The 27479-nt window shown below is 51.0% G+C and overlaps 1 protein-coding gene across 1 annotated transcript in view; it reads left to right on the forward strand.

Moving 5' to 3' along the window:
• Positions 1-24201, forward strand: part of ITGA11 (integrin subunit alpha 11) — a 48188-nt gene extending 23987 nt beyond the window's left edge. The window contains exons 6-30 of the mRNA XM_074837105.1: positions 1534-1661; positions 2361-2509; positions 3196-3340; positions 3776-3941; positions 4995-5065; positions 5855-5999; positions 7752-7900; positions 8140-8280; positions 9269-9472; positions 9936-10066; positions 10762-10928; positions 12250-12392; positions 13518-13628; positions 13843-13928; positions 15272-15479; positions 17166-17264; positions 18594-18670; positions 19321-19410; positions 20689-20779; positions 20892-21005; positions 21474-21560; positions 21787-21897; positions 22322-22417; positions 22799-22912; positions 23198-24201. Coding sequence (XP_074693206.1) covers positions 1534-1661; positions 2361-2509; positions 3196-3340; positions 3776-3941; positions 4995-5065; positions 5855-5999; positions 7752-7900; positions 8140-8280; positions 9269-9472; positions 9936-10066; positions 10762-10928; positions 12250-12392; positions 13518-13628; positions 13843-13928; positions 15272-15479; positions 17166-17264; positions 18594-18670; positions 19321-19410; positions 20689-20779; positions 20892-21005; positions 21474-21560; positions 21787-21897; positions 22322-22417; positions 22799-22912; positions 23198-23269 — 3095 coding nt within the window. The 3' untranslated portion in view covers positions 23270-24201. The remainder of the gene's footprint in view (positions 1-1533; positions 1662-2360; positions 2510-3195; positions 3341-3775; positions 3942-4994; positions 5066-5854; positions 6000-7751; positions 7901-8139; positions 8281-9268; positions 9473-9935; positions 10067-10761; positions 10929-12249; positions 12393-13517; positions 13629-13842; positions 13929-15271; positions 15480-17165; positions 17265-18593; positions 18671-19320; positions 19411-20688; positions 20780-20891; positions 21006-21473; positions 21561-21786; positions 21898-22321; positions 22418-22798; positions 22913-23197) is intronic.
• Positions 24202-27479: the final 3278 nt, after the last annotated feature.

The raw sequence follows: 27479 nt of genomic DNA on the forward strand, positions 1-27479 counted from the left end.
GAAACAATCTGCCCTGCGGCTCTAACCCCACCTTTGAAGTCAGAGGGAATTTCTGTTCTCTAATCGCTTCAGTCCCATTGAGAAAACAAAGCGATGTCAGTGTTTAAGCGAAGGCAAGAGAGCAGAGGAAATGGTTGCAGGGAAGTGATTCAAAGGGGGTTACGTACATAGACATCTGGTAAACATTTTGCTTTTGACTGACACCCGGGGAAGACAAAAAATACCTTATTCTTCCAAAACCAGAAATAAAAGTATCCAGAATATTTTATCAGCACAGCTAGGAAGGCAAAATAGGGAAAGAATTCAGACCTTGGCCACACAAAACAAAGCACTCATTGACTGAAAGCTAAATATTTTGGCCCAAATTTGTAAATTTGGATACGTGATTTTATTTTGAGGTTTTAAATAAGCTTCTTGGCTTTCCTGTAGGAAAAGAAATTGCAGAAGCCTGTCCTGCACCATCAGGGCTCCCAGAAGTTCCTTGTCCCAGCTGGGCACAGGGTGTGATGCCCCAGCTCCATCACTTGTTTGGTGTTGATTAACTGTCACAGCGTAGAGCAGAGCAGGGGAAAATGGGACTTTTGGGGGGAAGAGGCAGTAAAGGGAGAGCCCACCACCAAATTCTCAGTGTCACTTACCCCTTTATGGGCAGAAGATGCTTTTAGCCCTCGCTGCAAAGAGTAATTGGTTTTTTTAGAGAGAAAATTATAACGAGCAGAACATTATCATTTAGTGAGTGGGATGCAGAGGGTCAGCTCCTCTCCCTGGGTGCTGGGGTGAGTGGGGGATCGAGATGGTGACACACAGCTGAGGACCACAGTGATGGAGTGATCTGTGTGTGACTCCAGTCCATGGATGCACTAACCCATAAGTGCCTACAGTAGGTGAAAAGGGCAGCCGATAAATATCTGTCACTGGAAAATTCAGCATCATCTGGTTTTCTGCAACTTTTCTAAATAATGTTATAAAATATAAGCAAGATAGAGAGATGATGCTGAGCAATTTTCCCCACTGAAAACCAGTCGACTGCCTAAATCCTTCATGGCTCGTACTGCTGGGCTGAGCCCTGGGGTCCTCACTGGGGTTTTTGGCTGCCTCGTCGCTGAGGATTTAATGGGAAGGGGAGGAAATACCCGACTTGCGTTATATGGCGAGTACAGGCAGGGCTGAGCAGTGACTCAGGGGTAAAGCATTGCTCTGCGGGAGGAACAGAGGCTGGATCCTGCCTGCAGCGGGCCACTCTTTGAAGTATGCAACTATATGAGACCGGATAAAGGTCCAAATCTGAATCAGAAAAGATACCGCTGAGTGTTTTTCTTAGAAAGTTATCCAGTCTTTTCTCGGCAGAGAGGATGCTTGTGGCTTCTCTCTACCTTATTGAAACCCAAAGGTCTTTATGAATGATTGAAATGAGATTTTTTTTTTCAAACAAATCATAAGAGCAAGTACCTGACTGCAAGGAATGAAGCCATAAATCTCCCCTCTGCAGGCGTTGCCAAGGTCTTTCAATAACACACTGCGTATTTTTCACAGGATGCCAGACGTACATGGACATAATCATAGTTCTGGATGGATCAAACAGCATATATCCTTGGGTTGAAGTTCAGCACTTCCTGATAAACATCTTGAAAAAATTTTATATTGGCCCTGGCCAGATACAAGTAAGCCCCTGCACAACTTGTGTGTCCCCACATGTCGTGCCGAGTCCCCTGGACACGCTCACGGGGCCCTTTTCAACATCCCTTTTCTGGCACTATGCTGTAATTTGGCACTACACTTCTTCAAAATAAACTTTCAATGTATGGATTTTAAAGCTGAGCCCATGGAAATAATGCTCGCATTAATGTCCCTGAGTGAGCTATGGAGAGAGCAGCACCCCGCATCCTGACTGGGCATGGGGAGGATGAAATTGCATGAAAATACAGAAGTACTGCCCTGTACTGAGGCAGCTTGGTGCAGCTGTGAAGAGCTCTCCATTCTTTTCTAATTAGTAATCATGGGCTGATTTGGCTGGGGATTTGTGCAGGGATATCCTCAACAATTTGCACAAATAACCCCCATTTGGTCCCATCTAGAGGTGCTGTGGGTCTGTGCTGGGGCACAGCACGTCTGCATCACCCCAAACCTTTATAGCAGGGGAGGGGTATCTGCACATGGGTGAGAGCTGGCAGAGAATAGAAGTAAAATCAAGCATTATCAATGGTCCTGTAGAGGGAAAACTGGAGCAAATGGGGAGAGAGTGATTGATTTTTAAGGGTGGCTGTTATTTTGTGTGGTTGACAAAGTGTGCTCGTTATGTTGCCGCCCCTTGCCACGCAGCGGGTTGTTGGCGTCCTTTGTGATATTCCTTTAATCCCTAGGTCGGAGTTGTTCAGTACGGAGAAGATGTCGTCCATGAGTTTCATTTAAATGACTACAGGTCTGTAAAAGATGTGGTAGCGGCTGCCAGTCACATAGAGCAAAGAGGAGGTACAGAAACCAGGACTGCCTATGGGATAGAGTTTGCTCGGTAAAAATCCCTCACCTTCCTGTTCCTCCTGATAACAAGTTTAAAACCACTGTTTGTTTTTCTTCCCTCTCTCCTCCTTTGCTTTTCCTTGCTGCTTAGAAAGCAGGGGATACCTCCAAGCTAAAAATGCTTTTGCAAAACCCCTCAGTCTTTAAGTGATGTTTTACAAGCCATGCTTTGCAAAACTGCTCCATGCTTGGTTGCAGCTGGACCAGAAGGAGGGCGCAGAGGCAGACTCTGAAAATGTATCCTCTTTCTGAAAGCACCCAGAGCTGAGCTCTCAGCCCCCAAACGTGACCCCACATCTGCCCCAGGCACTGTAGCCCTTCTGCAGACCCCCATCAGTTACCCGGGAGCTCGGTACAGCTGTGACCCACAGCTCCAGCTCCTCTGTTATCTGGGACAAGTGGTGCTTTATTGCCACAGCCTGACCAGTATTCCTGCTGCAGATTTAGGCCATTTTGCTGAACTAAAGGCTCCTCTCCTGCAAGAAGCCAGCTCCATCAGTGGGAAAAATCCCCTTTTAAAGTTGTAAAATGTTTCCTGAGAGTCCCGCACCTCCCCAGGGGCCAGCAGCCCACCCAACACCGCTCGGCGCTGTACGATGTGGGCGATGGGGCGCGCGTCTTGGCGGTTTCGGCGAGCCTGGCGAGGCTGAGCAGCCCAGGGCATCTCTTCAATTGCAGCTCGGAAGCATTTCAGAAAGGTGGCCGGAAAGGGGCAAAGAGAGTAATGATTGTAATCACAGATGGAGAGTCGCATGACAGCCCAGACCTGGAGAAGGTGATTGAGGACAGCGAGAAGGACAACGTCACCAGATACGCGGTGGCGGTAAGCGGAGGGGGGATCCTTTTGGCAGCAAACAGCTGCAGAAGCTATGCAGAGCTCGGCAGTGCCCAGTGCACCCCAATGCAATGGAGCTGGCAGAGTAGCCCACCTCCTCCACCCCCAGCATGTTCACAGGGGTCCTTGGTGGTGGTGGTGGTGGGGTGCCTGGCTCTGGATTCAGCTGCCGGAGCAGGCACCATAGCCAGGGACAAGCAAGACCCTGCATTGCACTGGGCATCCAAATTTCATGAAGGGTGTCCAGCCTGGGCTGCTTGGAGGAATTACAGCAGCTCCTTGCTCCTCGGTTTGCTCCCACAATGGGCTGTCAGATGCCAAGGCTGTGGGGCTCCTTCCCTATGGACACCCCTTGGGTGGTTTGGGACTGCTCTATCCATCGAGTGAAAACCCCTGAGCCTCGCATTTCTATTTCAAATCTAGGTACTGGGTTATTATAACAGAAGAGGAATCAATCCTGAAGCCTTTTTGAATGAGATAAAATTTATAGCGAGTGACCCAGATGACAAGCATTTCTTTAATGTCACAGATGAAGCAGCGCTCAAAGACATTGTGGATGCGCTGGGGGAAAGGATATTTAGCTTGGAAGGTGAGTGATGCTTCTCCCTGACACGTCCTGGCCAGCCAGGCTGCAGCAGGTTGCTTCAGATGTGCTGTCGGTCCACGTTCTGTTCAATTTGAACAGGTCACACCAGAGTTTCCCTAATATCTGTTTGACACAGCACCTAAAATCATGCTGTGAACATCTTCATATACAAAGAAATGTCTTTATTTTGAGTGGTTTGTACCCCTCAAGCGTCATGAGCACAGATCCCCTCTCCTCCAAAGGACACCCCTCATTCTGGCCACCACTATTTGCCACTCTGGCATTGACAGCAAACCTCTGAAATTTGGTGTGGGGGTCATCTGGGTGTCAGCATCTTTCTCATCCATCAAATTCCGTTCAAACCCAGCTGGGTTATAAACAGGCAAAAACCACCCACTGACTGCCAGGGACTCCCTGGGGTGGCAGACACTGCTGGGTTATGGGAATAATGTGGGGTTTTATGGTTTATTGGCTGAAATTAAATATCAGGAAATATTTTTGTTCTAAATGACGATGTTTCTGTCCGCCTTGTGACAAGTTTGTCAGTCTCCAAAACTAAATTTATCTAAATTTCATAGGAAAAGTGCATCCTGGGACAAAACAGAAGATGGAGGGCTTTCACTGAAAATTAAACATCTCAGGGTTTGAGGGAATTTTGGTCAAACCAGCTCACAAACTCCCCACCAGTTTGCCAGTTAGCTTGGTCCAGCAACACTTCTCTGTGGAAGAAAGCTTCACTGAGTGAGAAGCTTCACCCAATTGTAATTATGAAGCAAAATCCCAATTTTGTGTGATCTTGCAGCTAGGAAAGGAGAAACCCGTGCCATGGCAGAGCTCCCAGTACCTACTAGCAGCACGAGTTTGTGTAATTGTGGTGATTTAGGGAGAAACAGGCTCATTTCTGGCAACTGAGATCCTTTGTGCTCCAGGGGGGGTAGAGGTGGACGCTCATCCCACCCCAACCCACTGAGGCACTGTTCAGCTCCTCCAGGAAAGCAAATCTCATCATTAAATATAACATTAAATATAAATTACTTTTTTTTTTTTTTTTTTTAGGAACCAACAAGAATGAAATCTCCTTTGGACTGGAAATGTCCCAGACTGGATTTTCATCGCATGTTGTGGAAGTAAGAGAGTAAACTCAGGGGTTTTTTGCTCCTGTCTGCGCAAGCAGGTGCTCTGTGCTTTTTTATCGTCACTGGCAGCTGCCAGTGGGGAGACAAGTATTTGGGGCAAGTTATTAATCATGAAACTAAATTGCTAACACGAGCATAAGGAAGAAAATGCTGTTGCTGCTGGTTTATCCCATGGGGAAGGGGACCTTCCTTAGGGCCAGGCTGCATCAGCTCCTCCCAATGCCACAACCTCTTGGGAAGGACGTGCTGGGATGTGCCATGGAGGAAGGCACTTGTGGGTGCTGGGGGTGCAGAGGACAGTCAGTCCCCTTCCACCCTCGGGCTCTGTGGGCTGGCCAAGCAAAAGGCCAGCAGGGTTTCTGCTTGGGGTTTTCCTGGGGAGGAAAAACATGCTGGAAAGATATGGATGGAGTGGAAATGTCATTCCAGCATGTTTAAAAATCTCCATCTTTCCAGGTGTGCTTTGGAGAATGGTTTGCTAGATTGATTGATTTATTTATTTATTTCCATTTGTGAGATTCCTCCCCTTTTCTGTAAAATGTGCAATTTCTGGGAGGGACCATTTGCTGTTTTTCTCTTCTGCACTCTGCAGCCTCCAATAAGTATATAGTCTAGGAGCTGGGCTTTTAGGGACGCCCATATGTGTTCTCACACAAAACCAGCCCATCAGGTCCCCTCATCCATCTCAGCATGAATCAGCTTTGCCTGTATGGGCAGTGAGGTGCAGAATTGTCTCCACTTGGCAAGAAATACCCCTAAACTACTCCTGCTCTCCTGCAGGACGGGATCTTGCTGGGGGCAGTGGGTGCCTACGACTGGAACGGAGCCGTCCTGAAGGAAACCAGCAGCGGGAAGGTCATTCCCCTGCGGGAATCTTATCTCCAGGAGTTCCCGGAGGAGCTGAAAAATCATGGAGCATATTTAGGTAAGAAAGCTGAATGAGGCTCTGCTGCCAGGGCTGGATTCATGATTTTATGCTTAATAATAGGAAGTACAACATATTTTTTAAATGACTAATAGCAGCCAGCACTTCCAGCACAGGCGGTACCATGCCTGGCTCTCTGTGGGCTCCTGTTGGGGGGAGACCTGTGTTGCCCCTTGCCCAGGGACGCAGCGTACATGAGCATCCTCACCTGGGAAGAGTCCATTGTCGACCACGGCAGGCAGCACAAAAGTGATTTAAATGCAGAAGTAGCTCAGACGACAGCCAGCCAGAGTCATCTACAGCACTTACTGGAATGGTTTAAATAGCAGTGATGAAATTTCATGCCTAGGGAGGAAATACCTGCTGGGTTAATCCCTTCCATGTGCGGCTGTTGAAGCTCCGGAGTAAAAATATCAGCCTGGTTTGCAAAATGAAGCCTCTCTCCAGAGATGCAGGTGCCAGGCTGAGCTGCCCCGGGGCAGGGAGTGGGGTGGGATGATGCGGGGTCACCCATCGGTGTATTGGGGCTCTTCCCTCAGCCGGGAACATGAACAGCCTCTGGACACGTGGGTCATCTCTTGGGGTGACAGCAGAGTGTCCCCCAGCTCAGCTGTGAGCACCTGGAGCGAGGACAGCTGTGGCTGTGCAAGGGGCACCCATGACAGTACGTGGGAGCTTGCCTGGGCTCTGCCTTTCCCACTGCCTGGAGTAAGAAATCCAGAAATATTAAGGAAACACTGGTGCATCCTGCTGCAGAGCAGCCCAGCTCGCCCAGTGCTGGGACCTGGGGGTTTCAAGGCTGATGCTTGACTTAAGAATATCCCCCCCCCAAGGGGAATATTTAGGGAAATAGAACCCCCAGGTAAGGCCAATGCCAAGGAAAGGGGTCCATAAACCCAAATAATCCCTGGAGATACTCAAAATTCAACTGAATGTGACCCTGAGTGATTTGATCCGGCTTCATGGTTGGCCATGCTTTGAGTTTCTAATCATTTAAGTAGCATCTAAAACTGACTGTGAACGTGCAAGAACCCGGAGCTGGGTTTAAAAAGTAGGATTTTGCAGCCCCAGCATTATATTCCTACATAAGCCCATCGGCAACCATGGGCAAGTGCTGCAGCCCGATGTGTGGTGTCAGCGATCCCGGCACAGAAAATAACCCCTCTGGGTAGGAAAGAGGGATTGTTCAGGGTTATTCCCATAAGGACTCCTGAGCAAGGGTCTTGATGGATTCATGGCTTTTATTGGGCTCTGAGTGTTAACATCAAGCATCAGCAAAGTCCTTCACGCCTGGTTTCAGACGTGGTGTTGCCAAGGTCTCGAAGGAGCAGCTCGGTGGGCGCCGCAGCCTCCGGCTGTGCACGCACCTTGCTAGTGTTCATTTAATTTGATGTGAGCCGTGAAGTAAAACACTTCTCAGGCCAGGAATTGCACTCGCCTTCGAGGTGAAAGAAGGATTTTGCACAGGGTTTGCGGGCTGCGTGAGACGGTGCCAAAACTCTTGGCACAACTATGCTGCTCAGGTTGTAGGTAGGATCTGAGCAGGCAGCTCGAAGCCCAGGGTCAGGGCACTGGGGTTTATTTGAATGACTTTATCTTTGAAGAAATCTGGGTTTCTAGCTTCCTGATCTGGGAGGTGGCCAGAGCTGTGTCAGCAGCTGGGGGCTAATGGAAAGCAGATTGCCGGGCAGCAACTGGGAGCAGGCAGGGAGCCACTCAGCCGTGCTCACCCCCACCCGCCCCCCCTTCCAGGTTACACCGTCTCCTCCGTCATCTCCACCAAGCACGAGCGGATTTATGTTGCGGGAGCTCCCAGGTTCAACCATACTGGGAAAGTCATCATTTTCAGCATGCACAACAACCGAAACCTCACCATCCACCAGGCGCTGAAGGGAGAGCAGGTAACGCCAGGGATGCTGTCCTGGTTTTTCCACGTGGCATCAATCCTCCCCCTTCACTTCCTGTTTAAATGGCTCAGCAGTGGAGCACATCCATGGGCATCTGGGGATGCTGCAGCTCCAAACCACATGGCCGTGGCAAGGATGGGGCTTGAAATGTCCCCGCGGTCCCTGCTGGGGAGGGTGGCAGTGCCCCCGCACACCAGGAGCATTGCTCCCATCCTCTCCTCTGCCTCCTCCAGATCGGCTCCTACTACGGCAGCGAGATCAACTCCCTCGATGTCAATGGTGATGGCGTCACCGACGTGTTGCTGGTGGGAGCTCCCATGTACTTCAGTGAGGGCAGGGAGAGGGGGAAGGTCTATGTCTACACCCTGCGGGAGGTACGTGGCAGGGCCCGGGGCATTTGGGCACTAGTAGGGGAACTGTGTCCCCATGTCACCTCCCTGGGGTGGCTCTGGGCTGCACGCACCCCCCCAGCTTCCATCAAACGTCACAGGGCACAAGCAGCCCGGTCCAAAGGCAACAGAGCTTGGCAGCGCCTCGCTGTTGTGGCTGCTGCGAGACTCGAGGAGGATTTCTCTGTTTTCCTTGTTTATAAACAATCTCAGGGGGTTTGCTCGCTGCCAGTGAAGGGAGTCCAGCCTGTGCTGGAGTGAAGCTGCCTCATCTCGAGGCTTTGCTGCTCCCGGCCAGGAGAGATTCCCAGCCTGGAGGAGGTGATGCACGGGGTGCAAGGCGACGTCTTTGCAACATGGGTGTCTCTCCAGAGAAACAGTCCCCATCCACACTGCCTCCCCCAAAATCATTCCCTCCAAGGGCACCCTCCTGCCCAGAGGCTGGGCCAGGCATGGGGTTACGGGCAGCAGCAAGGTCAGTCCCTCCACCATCATTTCAGGTCACAGACGGGACATGCGTCATTGCTGTCCCCTTCCCTGGCGTCCAGCAGCGCTCTGGGGCAGGACCAGCTTTCCTGCTGCCCTTAAATTTGGCTCAAAATGCAGTTTCTGAGCCAAATCCATCAGGTCCAGGGGTGGGCAGGGCAGCAAGTAGGTCATGCTTTATATCCAAGGCTGCAGAGCCTGCCTGGAGCAGCGGGAGTCCCCATATCTAAACTTTTTATGCAATTATTTACGTAGGTTGCTATACAAAGCAGGCATGGGGCTGGTGCAGGGCTCATCCCTCCCCAAGGACGTGCTCAACAGAAAGTCCCGTAGCCCTGGGAGGGCTCTCACCTCTTTCCTTAAAGAAATTACTCAAACATCACTGCATCTTCTTTTCTTGCCTTTGAGGGTTCTCTCCTCCTTCCAGGCTTGCTGCTGATGGTTTTGGGGTTTTTTTTCTGCTTTATCTCTTTGGCTGGCCCGGTAGAACCGCTTTGTTTCCAGCGGTGCCCTCGTCGATCTGCAGAGCTACCAGAACTCCCGCTTTGGCTCCTGCATCGCCGCCGTGCCCGACCTCAACCAGGACTCCTACAATGACCTTGTCGTTGGGGCACCTTTGGAGGACGAGCACCAAGGAGCAATATACATCTTCCTCGGACTCAAAGAGACCATTCTGAAGAAGTACAAGCAGGTACAGCTCCTGGGTGCTTCAGTTGTCCCTGTCCTTCATCAGAATAGACACTATTTGTGCCCATTTTAAGGACTGATAGAGCACAATAAATTCTCACACAGTATTGCACTGTTAATTATTATTGCCAGATATTTTCTCTCGTGAGGGGTTGAAGACAAAGCAAACATAGGGTGTGTTTGAAATTAGGGGCAATGCTTATCACTCAGTGCAATGGATTATTATAGATAAAAAGTTTCTCACACTTGTGAGAAATAGTAAATATGCAGAGTAAATTCAGCAGAAATCTCTGGATGGTGTCTCCAAAGAGAAACTGCTCTCATTCCCTGGAAAATTAAGTTTGGTGCAGTCGCTTGGAAAGAGGTGTCTTCAGTAGCATGGTGGAGGTCGGCATGGCAAACCCCTCCTTCGCAGGCAGGGATGCTCCTGCTGGAAACCAGCCTGGATCCTCCCCTTTGCTTTTCAGCGGATAGCAGCTGCGGACCTTGCGCCAGGCCTGAGGTATTTTGGATGCAGCATTCATGGACAGCTGGACCTGAACGAAGACGGGCTCATAGACTTGGCCGTCGGCTCTCTGGGGAACGCCGTGCTGTTGTGGTTAGCTGTATCTCCTTTGGCACTCTCCTCTGCCCGAAGCTCATTGCAATATGCTGACATATTTTGGGGGGAAAACTGATCTCCCAACAATCTGACGCATCTTTCCACAACAACGATCCCCCTGTCCAGCAGGGCCGTGGGATTTCAATTCCGTTGGGCCCTAGAAGGATGTCAGAGTTGATTTTGCATTGAATTTCATCATTAGTTCCCGGGAGTTTCAAACCAGCTAATTGATTCATGGTGATTTGCCCAGGCTCCCTCTGTTCTTATTTAATAAGAACAATTTAAGATTTTCAAATATTGATCGATGTTTAAAAAGTCCCTTGAAGCTGTTAGGACAGAGCGTAGCTGTGCCCAGCAGAGATGAGCCACCCTGGGGTCTGCCTTGAAATGTGTTATGTGCATGCAAGGGGCCAAATCCAGCTCTCAGTGCTGAGCTACTTCACTGGCATAAGCAGGAGGCAAATATGTGCCAGAAATTCTATTCTTCAAATGCTACTTATATGAGCTGAGAGTAGAGCAGCATGCAGTGGTGGCCTTTGGTCTTCCTCAGCACCTTCCTGATGTTGAGAAAATGGGTGAAGAGGTGTGAGAAGGGTGAATCTGGAGGTGTGGAAGACTTTTGGAGGGTGCTGCGGATATGTGTGGGCATCCCACGCTGCAAACACATCTCGTGACCCTTGCTTGCCCCGCAGGTCCCGCAGCGTGGTCCAGATCAATGCCAGCATCCGCTTCGAGCCCTCCAAAATCAATATCTTCACCAAGGACTGCAAGCGAAATGGGAAGGATGCCACCTGCATGTCGGCCTTCATCTGCTTCACCGCTGTCTTCCTCTCGGCTCACTTCCAGACGGCCAGCGTGGGTAAGTGGCACGGCTGCTCGCGTGACAAAAACCCCAATTCATGAGTTGTTTAGCTCTCCAGCCCCGAGGGAGCACCCGGCTTCTGCCAAGGGAAACCATTCAGAAGTTTGGCATGTCTGGAGGCGTGCACATTGCCACCCGCCGCATCCCTTTTTACCCACAAATTTGTCCCTATCCTGGCTGATGTAGCAGGGATGGTGGATCTGCCATTAGGCAGTGCCAAGAAACACCCCAAGGATACAACCTTGCCTATGTTTAACCTCTCCTCCCACCTACACCCCGGGGCCAAGCTCTCCTGCAGCTCCTCTTGCCGTGGTACGTGTGACAGGGTTGTCCCCACCACACCACTGGCCAGCGGGACAGGAGAGGACTTGCCCAGACCACGTCCCACAGAACTCGTCCATCCTCCCCGCTGCAGTGGCAGGACACATCTGCCGACCATATGTGCATGTTTCCCTCATATCCCGGGGAATCTCTGTGAAGTTATTGGCCAGCTCTGCTATTAAACCCTTGCCTGCTGCCGTGACCCTGAGTCTACCCGGCGGGTGCCCGTGACTCAGCTGGAGCCGGGGGAAGCAATGGTGGCTCAGCCCCTTGCAACCCAGCAGCGAACACTGTCAAAGGAAAATCGGGTCCCGAGCAAAGCCAAAGGAAAAACTCCCACCCCCTAGAGCAAGAATTCTGATTGGTACTACCAAATCCAGTGCTTTCCTCCTGCCTGCTATAACTGTGGAGCATGCAGGACAAAAAGCTGAGCAGGGCTTGCTTTATTTATTTAATTTTATACTTATTTCTACCCGGAAGAGCCACCCCATAGACAGTGTGTGCTGGAGGCTGATGGGTTTGCATCACACTGGTGCAGTGGGTGCAAATCCTGCTCTGCTTGGTGTTGGGTTGGGGACCTTGTTGCTTTCTGACAGCACTGCAGGAAGGAAATGATCTCCAGTAAAGCATCTAGGAGAGAAGAGAACTCTGGGGTACAATACCTCCAGAACTGGCACAGGCCCACATGTGAATGTGAGGCGAATAATTATATACCCTGCACAGATTTTACGCAGTGTCTCATCATAATGCACTTTTAAAGTTCCTCCTTTGACCTGGAGAGTGGATGCTTTGCCCAGAAGAAATGTCTGTTAGAAACAGGCAATGCTAACTATAACCTAATTTTCCCAATTTTCTCTCAGTGTGCTCCCCGCCACACTCCTCCCAGCGAGGCAATAGGGGTTTGAGCCCCCAAAACCACATTTTTGACCCAATGTCACTATATAGTGAGTGTAACCCCGACGGGGGGGAAGCCCTGACGGCGCTGCTCTCCTTCCAGCGCTGCGGTACAATGCCACCATCGACGAGCGCAGGTACACGCCGCGGGCTCACCTGGATGAGAGCGGAGAGCGGCACACGCAGAAGGGGCTGGTGCTGCTCGCCGGGCAGGAGCACTGTGACAGGCTCCAGTTCCACGTCTTGGTGAGTGGGAAGGAGGCCGAGGCTGGGGTCTCCTCCTCTGGCAGCCCAGGGGGGAGAGCCGGCCGCCTGAGCAAAGATGCTCTCCACCTTGCACAAAACAGTGATGTGCTGGGACGTGGTTGGAGGAGCCTCAATGGCTTCGTGGGGCTGGAAATGAGCCTCCTCCCCACCGCGCCTGGATTTCTTCGTGCTGGGTTTGATGTGGTTGGGAATGGAGCTGCTGGGTCCCTGAGCACTGACTTCATCGCAGCCCCAGCTTGCTCTGTGCTCCTTTCCATGAGCCGTGCCCTCGGGGAGGGCGTGCACTCCTGACGCCCCAGTCAGGCTCATCCTCCTGCTCCAAAATTGGTGAAAACTCTTTTTTTCCCGTTGGGAACCAAATGCCTCCGTGCAAGTCCCCAGTGCTTTCACCCCCTGCACCCCTCTAACCATCAGGGTCCCCTTCCCTGGGTGCAGGAGCCGGTGAAACCCTCTGCGTCGCTCGCAGGGAACAGCTGATGCACAAACCTGGCCAAAATCAAACATTCTCAGCGAATGATGAGAATATTGCAGAGGCCAGGGAGGGCTGAGCTGCCAGACTGGCCCTGCCCCAAGCCCTGGCCTGAACTGCCGTGAACTTCTGGGAAATTCGAGACTGTAGCTCAAGATGGAGCTTGTGATTTAGCCCAAGAAGCATCTCGCTTCAGAGCATCTCAGTGCACCCCGTGCAGCTGGGACAATGCATGGGAAGAGCTCACAGAGCTGCAGGAAAGGTGCAGCTTCATTACCAGCTGGACGGGCCCAGGGTGAGGGTTGCAGGACAGCTCTGTCATCCGTGGGGACAGCCCCCAGTCCCGAGCACCCGCTTTTTGGAGCCAACATCTCCAGGGTGCAACATTTCCAGCATCGTCAGACATGTATGTGTGGATGGCTGCTGAGCAGCACCGCTGAGCTCAGGTTGTCCTGTCCCTAGGTGAGGGTTAGCTGGAGAGGCAGGATGGTTTCACACCAAAGTACACTCGATTGCAAAGCTTTTATTTCATAAAATAACCACGCATGCCTGTAGCTCTGCCTTACCTTGTTCTCTGATGCTGCCCCTCCACAAGCAGGAGCCCTGTCCTCAACAATGCTTTCTGTGCACCTCAGGACACAGCTGACTATGTGAAACCAGTGACGTTCTCCATTGACTATGAGCTGGAGCACCCCGAGAATGGTCCCATGCTGGACGACGGCTGGCCCACCTCTCTCAAGGTCTCGGTAGGTAGCAGCACTGACCTCCCAGGGTGCCTTTTCTCAGCAGATTTATCTCTGGATATAACATTTGCTTCTTTATCTTGGGGTTGTAATCCTTGAACCCTCCTGCAATAGCAATGTGTTGGGCCCAGACTGGGATCACCGTCCGTGTCCCTTCTCCTTGGAGCACAACCTGGGGCACAAATCGTCACCAAGATGCTCTTTTTGTCTCCCTCAGGTCCCTTTCTGGAACGGGTGCAATGAGGATGAGCACTGTGTCCCTGATCTAGTCCTGGATGCCAGAAGCGATGTGCCCAGTGCCATGTGAGTAGGTCGCTCAGAGCATCCTCCCAACTGGTACCACAAGCCCAGCCCCAACCCACACTCCATAAATTCTGGCATGCAACTGGTCCTTCATCCAACAGCACCACAAGGTGCTCCTCAGCGCCTCCGCTCGCAGCGACTCTCTGAGCCTCTGCCTGCACCCTGCCTGGAATCCATCGGTGGTTTTTCAGGGAATCCACAGAACAACTAATATTTGATGCCATGGTGATGATCCCCAGGGAGACAAATCGGTCAATAACAGGGGGGAATAAATGCAAGGCTGGCATTACCCACTTGGCAATTACAGGCTTGACTCATGCAGCAGAAATAATTATATGATACATTTCATCACTTAAAGAGCTTTTAAAGGTTATCTAGGAGCACAGGAGCCTGAATCTCCACCTCCTGTTGACGGCAGTGGGCTCTGGACCAAGCTCATGGCCAGCACTGCTACCTGGGGATTACTTGTATTCCGTAATTCAGCATTTATTGCTCAGTGTCTCCTGTAAAGCTCTTGGTCCTGAGGCTGTGACCCAGGGCTCAGCCGGGAGGAGGTCTGGGGCCCCCGGCAATCCCAGCTGGGCTGCGGGAGGTTGAAGTGAGCTGTAGGTAGGGATTATGTATGGATCTTAGTGGCTGGAGTCTTACAAATAACTGTGGGCAGATGCTGCGGTCTACCAAGGTGCCAGACCTCTAATTTGGTTCCTCCTGAAGCCTGTGGAGCTTTTCCGCCAGCATCAGCGGGGACTGGATCATGCCCTAGAAAAGCAGCCGATATGGAGGTGATTTCTGCCCAGAAAACCACTTTTGAGGTGACTTGTTGGAATAGAGTTATTCCTTCAAACTGGCACGCTGGTTGCCCTGTCATTAAAGGCAGAAGGTGGCTCTGAAGACGGCACTGTCATACATTTTCCTTTCCTTTTCTATTTTTCACAGAGAAATTAAATTGCCAAACACCCATCAAGTCTGCACAAGCAGATGCTGCTGCCATTGCAGTCTCTGTTGGTAAACTTGCCAGGACAGAGATCTGAGTCAGGCTGAAACTAAACACCAGCTTTACCCTTTGCTAATGCTATGGAATCTATTTTTTTTCCCTTACATCCCAGCTGTACTAAGGGCTCCTAACTGATTTTGAGAAAGCTAAGCACCGTTAGTCAAAAATCACAAACAAAACAATGATCCATGGGAGGAATTTCTGATTCCTCTTTCCATAGCAGCACAGCACAACAGAGCAGGGATTTCCTTGCGCTATCCTATGCACCGTGCACATAAAAATCCTGGAGCTGGGTCTTGGCATGGTGCTGCAGGCAGCCCTTGCCTGCACCGCTGCCCTCCTCTTGCAGGGAGTACTGCCGGCGGGCTCTGCGGAGGGCACCGCCGGACTGCTCAGCCTTCAGCCTCTCTTTCGACACCTCCGTCTTCATCATCGAGAGCAGCAGGAGGAGGGTGGCCGTGGAGGCGGTGCTGGAGAACCGAGGCGAAAACGCCTACAGCACGGTCCTCAACATCTCCTTCTCCAGGAACCTCCAGTTCGCCAGCTTGATCCCCAAGGTGAGGCCGCCGGGGGAGATCCAGGGCTTTCCAAAGGTGCTTCTAATCCCGGCCGGATGAGAAAGCTGTGTCCTAAACCAGAGCCCAAAAATGTCTCCATCCCTCATAAATCAGACATGTTTATGGGCTTAGTTTCTAAGCACTTACAGCCCTTTCAGGTCTTTATTTTGGAAATACAGAAACGTTTGAATTTTAAGAGCCTGAAAGAAGGTCAAATGCAGATGAAATTATTTCCCCTCTTTATTTTTCTACTCCAATAGTTTAAAAATACTTGCTGCACTTGGCCAAGTTCCTGTCAGGGATGAATTTTTGCAGCTGAGATATAACTCCTGGAAGTACGGGCTGATAACGGGAACGTGGCCACAGCTCAGCACCGAGCCGGGTGATGCCACTCTACGGCTGTCCTCTGGATGAGCCCATCGTCCCCATCCACTCCCAACCTCCCCAATATTTCACCCCCACCACTCACTCAGTCTCAGTGCAAGTCCTCCTTTTTCCCAGCGAGGTTTGGGAAATATGCTGATGCTGCTGAGCCCTCCCTCATCCCCCCAATGACTTCATACCCGCCTGCAGATCCCATGTCCTGTGTTTGTTTTTCTACAAGCCATGCCAAGGGAAAATTGTGGGGCACGTTGCCCACAAAATAAGAAAAATGTATTTTCTGAGAGATTACTCCAAATTAAGTGAGGGGGAAAAACCCTACGCTGCTCAGTAACAGAAAGCACCGTGCAGCAGTGGTTGCAGGAAATATTTGTAGCTGGTTATAGAAGCGTCACTGCTAATGGGTTCCTGGCTGCCGGTCCTTATAAAAAAGCAAATTGCCAACTGGAGAGGATGGATGTTTGTGTCGGAGGCTGTACAGAGACCCAAATGAAAATTAGCTGTAGCCCCAGAAAGTCCATCATCTCAGCAGGGAGAAAGCTCTGGGCTGTTGCTGGCAGTTGTTAAGGCATTTTCCCTGTGGCTGGTACTGGGATCTTTCAGCTCCTGGGCAGGACTTGTCTGGTGGCAGCAGCTCGAACTGATACCCTTGTGGGGGTCTAACACAGGGCCAAAAACTGAAATAGCTCATTGTCTCGTGGTGGGGATGGGCACCTGCATACAACCAGGCTACAACCTCTTGTAGGGTTGCTACAGCTTGGCAGAGGAGGAGCAGAGCAGGGTCAGCACCCCATCCCACCACAGCCTGTGCTTGGGCTTTGCAGTGGGCAGGAGCTTCCTCAGCCTGGCTGGTGAGTTGGAAGGTGTTCAAGCAGCAGAAACGCAATTGTTGAGACAGGAAATTAAATATTACTGTTTAGCTAGCGGCCATGTAGAACAATAGCACGTGTTATCTCTTGGTGCTTCCCTGTGACTCCTCATCACAGAAAAATATTCCTCTTCCCAATTACAGTGCCAAGAATAATCAAGTTCATTCATTTACTGCTGTAGTTACATTTCTAAAAAGGATTTAAATCAGAAAGCTGGAAACTGCTCATTAGAAATGCCCCTCTCCAGGAACTGCCCTAGAAATTTGCCTGCATGGGAAGGATTCCCAGCCTGTGACAAGCGGGGTTGGTTGGTTTGGTTGTTTTTTCCAAAAGTTAAAGCCTGTTTTGAGCCCCATGGGTGTGTTTGCTGCTTTTATAAAGAGCCAGGACATGGGGCTCATGCCCGGTGTCGTGGACACTTCGTGTCCCATTTTAGGACGACACGGACATCAACATTGACTGCATGACTGAAGACAAGCACCCCAACAAGAAAGTGTGCAACGTGAGCTACCCGTTCTTCCGAGCCAAAGCCAAGGTAAAGCTATTCCCTCCTGCCCAAGTGAGGCTTCATCCATGGGACAGGAGCCTGCTGCCCCGCGCATTGCCACGGGGCCGCATCCATCCATCTTTGGGTTTTGAACAGGATTTTTAAAGATAAACATTTGGTTTCTTCCCTTTCCCTGTCCATCGCTGGTGTTTGAAAGGCACGTTAGGGGAGCTGGGATGGCTAGGACACTGCCTTGGTGCTAGGAGAGCACCAAAATCCTACCCAGCTCCTCTGAGTCAAAGAATTTGTCTCCAGTCCTTTGGAGCATTTTAATGTTGGCTTCAAACCACTGATGGTAATTTCCTCGAGCTCCTTCCTCGCAGGATGAGGCACCCTTCCGTGCCTGAGCGATTTCCCTTGCTCTGAACAGCCAAGGTCCCTCCAGACCATCCTCTGAGCCTGCCCAAGCCCCCTCGGGTTGGTGGCATCCTCCAAACCGCAGCTTACAGCAGTTCCCAACACGTGGGGTAAGCCCAGGTCTAGTGGGCATCATTTTTTTATATGCCATAAAACCCTTTGCTAATGCTAGACACAGCACTAAGGTGGGGAAGGAAAAGCCAGTCCTGCATCCCCATGGGAAAAGGGGCCAATACAAGCGGGATCTAAAGATAAAATCTTTCTAACCCCCGTATCTGTCTGAAGCCTTTCCTTGTCATAAGCTTGATAATGATGGATGAGCTCCAGGCACCTCACAAGGCTTGAAAGCTCCCAAAAAAGTCCTCTCAGATGCCTGTGGCTGTACAAAGCGCGCAGCAGCCCGACTCCCCATGACCTACAGGGGCTGAGAATGCATCTGCGTGGCATCAGGTAGTCCAGGTCCTGCCAAAACAAAGACAAGCTGGAAATGGAAATTTGGCCCAAGAGCAGCAGGAGCTTTAATATTATACTCAGCTGTGCAGTCCCAGACAGTTTGAGGTCATTGCCACAGCTCTCGCAGATGTGACATTTATCACATTTTATTGTTGTTGGCCTCTCTCCGGCTGCCTTCCCCCGCCAGCCGACCCCGTGCCGCAGATGGGAGCGAGCGGCCTCTCGCTGCAGGTCCCCCGGAGGGTTTCTCTTCCAAAGGGGGGCTGCTCGCTTCTCCAAATCTCACAGCAAAAAAATGCAGCGTGCAGGGCTGAGAGCAAATCCTGCAAATCCCCAGCAAGGCCTCTTTTCTCCCTGGAAAGCCGAGGCTCTGCCCAAAGCCTGGCAGCATCTCCCCGTGGGATCAGGGGGATGCTCTCACCCACACAGCCCCCTCACCACGCCTGGCCGGCCCTCGGGGCTTTTTTTCCCCTAATGTTGTCTCCAATCTGTTTCCAACCTCCACAGGTAGCTTTTCGCCTGGATTTTGAGTTCAGCAAGTCGATTTTCCTTCAAAGCATGGAGATCTACTTGATCGCCAACAGGTTAATGGTTGCTTTCTCCCTTGAGCGTGTTTGCGAGGTCAACAGAGGGTTGCCTTCTTCCATAGCCGTAGGTGATGCTCGAGGCCTTACTCGGGGAATAACCACAAGAAAACCTGGTTGCCATGGGTTATTAGAGAGTGTGCAGCCCTGTATTCACAAACCAGGCTATTTTTATTTATTTATATATTTATATTCATCATTTTTCTGTACATGTGGTGGCTGTGCAGTTGAAGAAGGGTCCCCAGCCACTGCTGCTTTCTTACCCGCCTTCACAACTGCAAGTACTCCTAACAGCTTCGCAAAATTCTCCTCACTCATTTGCCCTGCACAGGTAAAGTTTTTTTAAGCCAAGTGAAATCTCACTAGGGTTTTTTTTTTTCCATTTTCATCAATGATTAGAGCAGACAAGGATTCACTTTGCCGGGGCTGCTGCACCCCTTTAAGGCTGCTGGGTGCGAAACCTCTCTCCAAATGATCTACTGTTATGTCTTTGGGCTAACAAAAGTTAGAGAATAAAATTGCTTCTCTTTACACTTCGGCCAAAAAGCAAAAGTTCAGCCTTTTTCCACCTGCTTCCTATGATCCCCCCCAAAAAATCAGAGGGGAGCCAGCTCCCACCTCACTCCCCACTTGCCCCGCTGCTGTTTCAGTGACAGCGAGGAGAAGGAGAGCACCAAGGAGGACAACTTCGCCCACCTGAATTTTCACCTGAAGTACGAAGCTGACCTGCTCTTCACCAGGTGGGTGTTTGGGAAGGGGACACAGCTTTCAGAGGAACATGGTTTACAGGGTGTCCTTTGGGGAAACCAGCGCTGGTCCCATGGGAGCTGCGTTCAAACAGAGCCCAGTGCAAACTGAGCTTTAATTTGGGCAATTTGTTTAGAAAAGTGGCTGAAGGAATCGTAAAATCAGGGACATCCTGCTCAGTGGGTCCTTATAAAAGTCAACATCAAGGAGCAGCAAGGTGCTGTGCTCTCATAATGGTTAAATGCACAAGTGGTATTAAATAGGTGTGAGGGCAATTTTTTTAAGGGAAAAAAGTACTTATTGTAGACAATAATGTTCATAACATGTGTTACTAGCCAGTGTCTGGGCCGGTAGCCATCCCACTAAAAAAATCCTCTCACCAGAAGCTCAGCTGAGGGATGTGTGTGGAAGGGTTTGGGCATCAACAGTAACTAAAGCAGAGAGCGTCCTCACTCCAAGAAGAGTGGGAGCTAAGGCACAGATAATAATTTATTAACCTGATCATAAGAAAAAATGTGGACCCTAGAAGCACATTCCCTGGCACCTCTTGCTGTAATTCTTAGCACATTTTTTAAGACCTTCAGTCATTTTAATTTTTTTACACTAGCAGCAGTAGGGCACTGAAAATAAAACCATTTTAATACTTAAAATTTTGGAGGAGTAGGAGGATTCTCACTTTTAACAAATATCAGAATTGCCCTTATGGGAAAAGGGAGAGCTTGGAGGAAATGTGCCAGCACAAAAAATTCAAATCTGGGCACGTTGGGGAGAAAAAAAGAGGAAATCATTTCAGAGCGTTTTGGGGGGTTTTGGGCCACGCACTTTGTGTTGTGACAGTGGTGAGCGTGTGTCCCACCACAGACGATCCCGGCCAGGCACCTGTGAGATGCTTCTGGCTCCTTCCCCTCCTCTCCAGCTGTGAAACAGAGATGTGATTTCCCTCCTCCGATTTACACATGACATTCAAACTGCCAACCAGGTCCTTGGATGTCTCTGTTATATTAAAAAGGCGAGAAAATTTCTACAAAGAAAGGGAAAATACTGCAAAAGCAGAACAGCTTGAAAATCCCCCATCTTTTTTTTTTGCACAAGGTGGAGCCAGACGATGGTTTCCATCCAAAATGGGGCCAGAGAGACCAAATCTTGGGGAATCTGCCTGCAGTGGGGCTGGGGCTGCCCAGCCTGGTGCTGGGGGCAGCTGGGCACGGGGCTGCTTCGTGTTCTGTTTGCGCCGAGCCCACCTCACAACTTGTCCTCCTTTGTCACGATAGGGCGTCGAGCCTGGACTATTACGAAATCAGGTCAAACAGCTCCCTGGAGAGATACGACAGCATCGGCCCCCCCTTTCATTGCACCTTCAAGGTAAGGAGGGGGTTTTAAACTGGCTGAGGGACCCCCTGAGCGTCATCCCAGAGGTGGGATGCCCCACGGGATGCTGGCACCCCAGGCACGCCCCTGTCCTCTGCCCTCGCAGCTGCAGAACCTGGGCTTCTTCCCTGTGGAGGGGGTGACCATCAAACTCACGGTCCCCGTGGCCACCCGGGCGGGCAACCGCCTCCTGCTCCTGACCGAATTCGAGGTGGACCAGGTAGGAAAGGGGTTTCACCCCCATTAAGCACATGTGGGTCCCTTCTGCACGGGGGGTGGGGATGGAGCCCTGGGCAGTGGGTCACCCCATCCCTTTGCAAACCCCCGCCGTGCTCACACCTGCATGGACAGACTTGGCTCCTGCCCGTGCTTCTCCCTTTTGCATTCACTTGGCTGGAAACACGGAAAATGGTAGTGGCCAAAGGGTTTAGTCCAAATATTTCTCCGAGCTAGACCTCCCTACAGCACACAATTAATTCTTGAGGGTCTTGGAAGCGTTAGCTGTGCCTGGAGTGAACTGGAGGCATGCTGGGGAGAAGAGGCTCAGTCACCAGCACCAGAAAAGCCCAGGGGGTGCAGGGTCCCCCCTGATCTCACCAGGATGGGTGCTGAGCACGGGGCAGGATGTGGAGAGGTGGCCCCCGTGGTCCCTGTCCCCATGCTCGGAGCCCATCGGCTTCTCCCATAGGAGAACACGACCTGCAACATCTGGGGAAACACCACCGACTACCAGAGGACGCCAGCCGAGGAGGACCTCTCCCGCACCCCCCACCTGGTATGCACCTCCGTGAGCCTGATCCTGGCCCCTGGCTGAGCCCTGCCAGCCCAGGCAGCCACCAAATCAGAGAGCAAGCCCCTAGGATGGGGATGCCGCGTGGCCACATGGGAGGACGGGTGCGTGGCCCCTCCACCGGCATTTGGATCTCGCTCGGGGGGAGAAGTCCAGGGGGTTTTTATCCCCTTCTCAGCAGCTCCTACACCACAAACTTCTCCCCTTGCAGAACCACAGCAACTCTGACATCGTTTCGATTGACTGCAATGTGAAATTAGCCCCCAACGAGGAGATGAATTTGCACTTGCGTGGCAATCTGTGGATGAAGTCTCTGAAAGCAGTAAGTCCTCCCAAAGCAGGCATGCGGCTTTTGAGGAGAAATCGCCCGCAGGAGCCCTCACACCACAAAAACATGTTATTTTTTTTTTTAACTTTCCTGCAATTGCCTTCCCCACCTCCCACCCGCCCCAGGAAGCCCAGGCACGTGTAGGGTGATTTTTGTTTTCAAAGCCCATTGTGTGTACATCCAACATCCTGCACAGCACCTCATTGTGGGGAATTTAAACCCAAGGAATTCTTTTTTGTTGCAATTTAACCTTTCTCCCTACATGACCTGCATTGTTCTCCCCCTTGGATGCAACACGCAGCATCCCTGGCATGGATGCAAAGCTGAGGAGGGGGGATTAAAGCTTTGGGGGGTACCTGGTCTGGGTGCTGGGTCCTCTCCCATGGCCAGTGCTCATGTCCAGCATCTCTTTGCACAGCTGAAGTTCAAGTCACTGAAGCTCACCATGAACGCCGCTCTCCAGCGACGCTTCGGGAGCCCCTTCATCTTCCGTGAGGAGGACCCCAGCCGTCAGGTGAGCCCCCGGGCAGGACAGTCACACACGGACCCGGCAGCTTTGAGGATGCTGCAAAAGCCTGCTATGACCCCAGCGGGAAAAACCCTGTGGCCGGCAGAAGGTCTGCAGTGACCAGCACCAGGCAACCGGCTCTGCAGAGCCCAGGGCAACTCGGTGCAGTTGTGGCCAGAGCCAGGCAGCTCCAGTTCTGGCACCACAGGGAAAACCCGACCCAAATGGCTGGTGCGTGGCGTAGGCATCCTCCCCAGCAGCTCTGGCACCCTCCCAAGGGTGCTCAGCACCCCCACCATCACGCCACCCCCCCCATCCCCTCCGTTCCGACCCACCCCACTCTCACACCTGGCAGCAGCAGTGTATTTTGATGCTCTTTCCTTGCAGATAACATTTGAAATCTCCAAGCCGGAGGAGTCACAGATTCCCATCTGGATCATCCTGGGGAGCACGTTGGGAGGGCTCCTGCTCCTGGCCCTGCTTGTCCTGGTGCTCTGGAAGGTGAGCAGCCCTTAAGTCACGCGCGTTGGGGGCAGCTGCGGCTCGGTGGAGACCCCCCCATGTGTGGAGGGACCCCCTGGCCCCCCAGCTCCATGTCCACAGCCCCACGAGCCCCTCGGCACCGTCAGACATCACAAAAAGCTCCTCTGACCTCTTTCTGCTTTACGTATTATTTATATTCAGGGTCTAAACCTCCCGGCAATATCCCGTTAAAAGCAAGGCGCTTCCCAGCAATCCGCTGAAGTAATGGTGGGGTTTTCTTTTGTTTCTCTTTAAACCCTACAGCTTGGATTTTTTAAAAGCGGGAGCCGCAGGCGAGCGGCGGAGCGGGAGCGGAGCGCCCAGGGGCTGGAGTGATGCTGCCGGGGGTCGTCGGGTCCCCCCCTCCCCACACCCCCTCCCAGCCCCTCGCCGGTTATGGAGCAGAGGTTCACCTCGATGCCGAGGGATTTGGGTGCTGAACTTGGGTTTGCATCGAGATGAGAGTACAGCCCTTTGTGTGAAATCACCTAAACAGGTCCAAAAGCCAAAAAAAAAAAAAAAAAAAAAATTAACACTACACATAGCAAAAATCCCCAACCCCTACTCCTGGCCCTGTGCCACGGCAAGAGGAGCTTCAAACTGGGTTTGCAAGGAGGTGGCAGCAGCGCAAGGGTAGAGGGGCCACCGAAGCAACGGGCCCCGTAACTTGGGGCAAACTACGGGGCTGCAAAAATCTGTAAAAAATAATATCCTTAAAAAGATGAGGATTGCTCATTCCCGCGGCTGAGCTGTAGCAAACCCCTGGGCTTTGCTGGCCACAGCTCTCAAACTGCATTCGTTAACCGGAGCAATTGGGTGGAGATTTTAATTTGCCTTCTTCTTAATGCACTGAAATACAAATGATAGCAAATTAAAGCACCTTAATGCAAATCTCTAGTGTCCAGCTGTACATAGTTATTCTAAAAATACTTACCTGTTTAAGCAAAGGAGAAAAAAAAATTTCAAAAAAATGTACAAAAAAAATCATGAACCAGTTTGAAGTGTTTTCTACAAACTGAGCAGTTTTGAAGAGCTTGTGTCCAGCAAGGGTCCGCACGTGTATTATAATTGTACATACTCGGTGTCACGCGAAACCGGAGGATCGGTGCTGTTTGACAAAAATCTTTCTTTTTGCATAACAGAATTATTTATGCTAATATTAATTTTATGGATGAAAAGAAAGCATATGTCGCCGGATGTGTAATGAAGTTTGTTAAATACTGTCCTAGTATTTTTTAAGGATTAAAAATACAGTATTTTAAAAACGAGTAGCCTCTACTCCCCTTCTGTGCTAGCCCACTTCCATGGCTTGGCTGGGTACAAGCGGGAGCTGCTCACACCCCCTGGGATGCAGCGGAGGAGGACAGGGCTCAGACTTTTTTCCTCCACTTATTTATTGTGGGATGCAAGTTTTTTGCAGCCTGGTTTTAAAGGGATGCTGCCAGGTGGGACAAGCAGCCGGGGGTGCAGTCTTCGCGAGCCCTGAGACAGGTATGTTGCAGAATCAGCTCTGCTCATTCTATAAAACGGGGGGGGGGGGGGGGGGGGGGGGGGGGGGGAAATCTGATTTTCATTGCTAGCATCCTCACCTTGAATGGGAGTTGTTAATGTTGGAATTTCTGGCTGATTTAGGTCTCTGCTGTCCCATGGGGCCCGGCTGGTGTGCAGGGCCACCCTGGAGAGCCAAAATCCCCCTGCAGGTACCAGGGTGGGTGCTTGGGGCTCTGTGAGTCCAGGGCAACGCTGGCACTACCTGCGCTCCCATGGCCCCAAAGAGACCAAAGTGTGCAGATTTATTCGTTCTCCCTCTTCACGCTCAACCAATTTTCCTTACTGCCACTGAAATCACATAGGCATAAGGACTACGGATGGCATCTGTCCAACCTTTTATTGCTAGGAGAGAAATAACTGCTTTTCAAAGATTTGCCCAAAAGCATCTCAGCGCTCGGTGCTATGAACAGAGCAGCTGCTCGGCTCCCTCCCTCCCCACGCTTTAGATACCTGTGGCACTGGGTGCGAGGAAAAGAGCTGAAGGTCGGCAAGGGCTGGGCAGGACCCTTCAGTGGGGCATCCCCAGGGATGGGGAGCAGGGTGGGGGGCCCTCCCGCTGCCATCCGGCTCCAGAGCCATGTATAAGCATGCACACATATATGTGTGTATATATTTTTATGTGTTCTCTCTATATATACACATATATATGTCTGCATACATCCTCCATGCATGGGAAACCATGCTCCCAGGAAAGATGGTGCACACACAGGGGGTGTGTATGTGTGTACATGTATGTGTTTGTGTATCAATGTGTATTTATGTGTACATGCATGCATAAATATATATATGTGTGTGTGGTGTGTGTGTGTGTGTGTATATATATATATATAAATAAAATCAGTGTGTGTGTGCTTGAGAGAGAAGGAACATCTCCAGCTTTGGGAAGCCGTGGTCACAGGGGACACTGTGCACCAGCTGGGACCAGTGTGGGTGTGTATATACAAATATGTGTGGATATATACAAATATGTGTATGTATACATGTGTCTGTATATGCTTAAATATGTGTATATATTAAAAAAGTGTGTCTGTATGTATGTTTAGGCATATATATGTGTGCACATGTATGTGTGTGTAGATATATACAGATATATATATTTCTATACTGTCCCTGTATACACACCCGTGCCCAGCAGTGTCCCAGGGCCCAGAGCTGCAGCCGTCACCCACCGGTACCCAGTGCCTGTCCCCGGCTGAGGTGTGGGGCCGTTCCTCGGTGTGGCAGCCGCCTCACGGGAGGGAAAACTGCATTTTTATTGCCATTCAGCCAAAACACTCCAGGAACAAAATTCCCATTCCCCACCACGGGCTGCTTCTGACTGAAACCGGGCATCAAAGCATCAGTGCTTCTCTGTCTGTGGGTTAAAATGTAAAGAGGGTTTGCAGCTTCTGAGGAGAGCTTGGTTAAAAGCTACTTACACCGACAGCTTTCATCAATTTATGACTCCAAACAGCACAGACAAAGCAGTTGAGCTGCTCTGCACGGGTACTTGGGTTCACAAACGGTAAAACGAGCTCTCCTAACCTGCCCAGTCTACCTGCATCGACAAGCAGCTCTCACCAGTATCAGATAAACTCAGAAATTAATTCTGCACCCTGACATATCCTGAAGAGAGCGGCGCAGTCCCAGCCAGGGCCTGACCCGGCAAACCCTGCTGTGAGCGCAGCGGGGAGCAGAGCAAACAGCATGCAATCCCTGCCAAAGACAAAACTGGGGTCCTGTCATTTGGAAAAAAAAAAAAAAAAAAAAAAAAAAAAAAAAGTGACCCGTTTTCAAATGACAGGTTTTCTTTACTCGGCTGAGCACTCTCCCCTGCTTGCTCCTGCTCTGGGGTAGAGCTGAGCGGTGTTTGCCTCCGCAGATGCAGAAGCCTATGGAATAAGCAAAAAACTCAGCTTTTCTCGCAGCTACACGATGCTGGGAGCACCCAGGGCTCTCAGCACCACCCAAGGACCACGGCTGAAGCGTAGCTGACCCAAAAACAAGCACGTGAAATGCCAGCTGCAGCTCCCTGCGTGTGCGTGGCGCTGCCCTTCTGCCAGGGCTCACCTCCCCAAGCGCATCCCTCAGGCCAGAGGGACTGAGACTCCGGATCTGCCAAGGGTTTGCATCCCACCGAGCGTGGGCTGGCCTCGGGAAGGTATATTTTTAAAAGCCAGTCTGCTCTCCAACAGCAGCAATCTGTGCTGAGCCAGCTCTATAAATAACAGACCACCACCTACGGGCACACACACGCCTTGGCCCTGGCAGGGGGGATGTCACACCGCTCCCTTTTCCCAGTGGAAGAAGCACCTGTGGGGTTCACACAGATTTTTATCAAGAGCTTTAAATAACTCCCACAAAAAGAGCAAGCGCACTCTTTCAGCTTTTAATGCTTGAAAAAGGAATTTCCAGACTAAGGAGAGGGAAGGTCCTGGGACAGCAAGAGCCGTGATGGACTTTGCTGCGTCCGCAGGCGTGCAGAAACAGGCACCCACTTTTTTTTTTTTTTTTTTCCCCCCTATAGTTTGGCCAAGAGCTTTTACTGCCGCAGCAAAGGCAGCAGAACAGCACATCCATGACGCCACCTTCCTGGGCTGCAGACAAGCAGAAACCCGTCATCTTCCCCAGGAACCGGGACAAAGACCAGGGACCACACCTGAGAGCAGAGCGGCTTTAGCATGAGCTGCTCCTTCTGTAGCACAGACCTTCCCCTCTTTTTATAAAAAGTGCTTTGCAATCTACTGTCAGGAAGTTTTATTGCTGCTTCTGGGTAACAGCATCCTCTCTCTTCAGGTCTTCACATACTGAAATCATCCCAGGAACAGAATGAACAAAGCAGAACGTCAGCAAATATCCTGCAATGGAGCCAAAAGTGGGAAAGGATCAGGACAAAGCTACAGGAAGGGAAGAAGCAGCAGCTTTTCCACACGAGCATTTGGTGTAACATTTTTTTCTTATTAAAAAAGCAGAATTGTGGGAGGAGCAGCTTTCTTCACCTTATTATTATCTACAG

The sequence above is a fragment of the Strix aluco genome, chromosome 12 (genome assembly GCF_031877795.1).
Source record: "Strix aluco isolate bStrAlu1 chromosome 12, bStrAlu1.hap1, whole genome shotgun sequence".
NCBI classification, from domain to species: domain Eukaryota; kingdom Metazoa; phylum Chordata; class Aves; order Strigiformes; family Strigidae; genus Strix; species Strix aluco.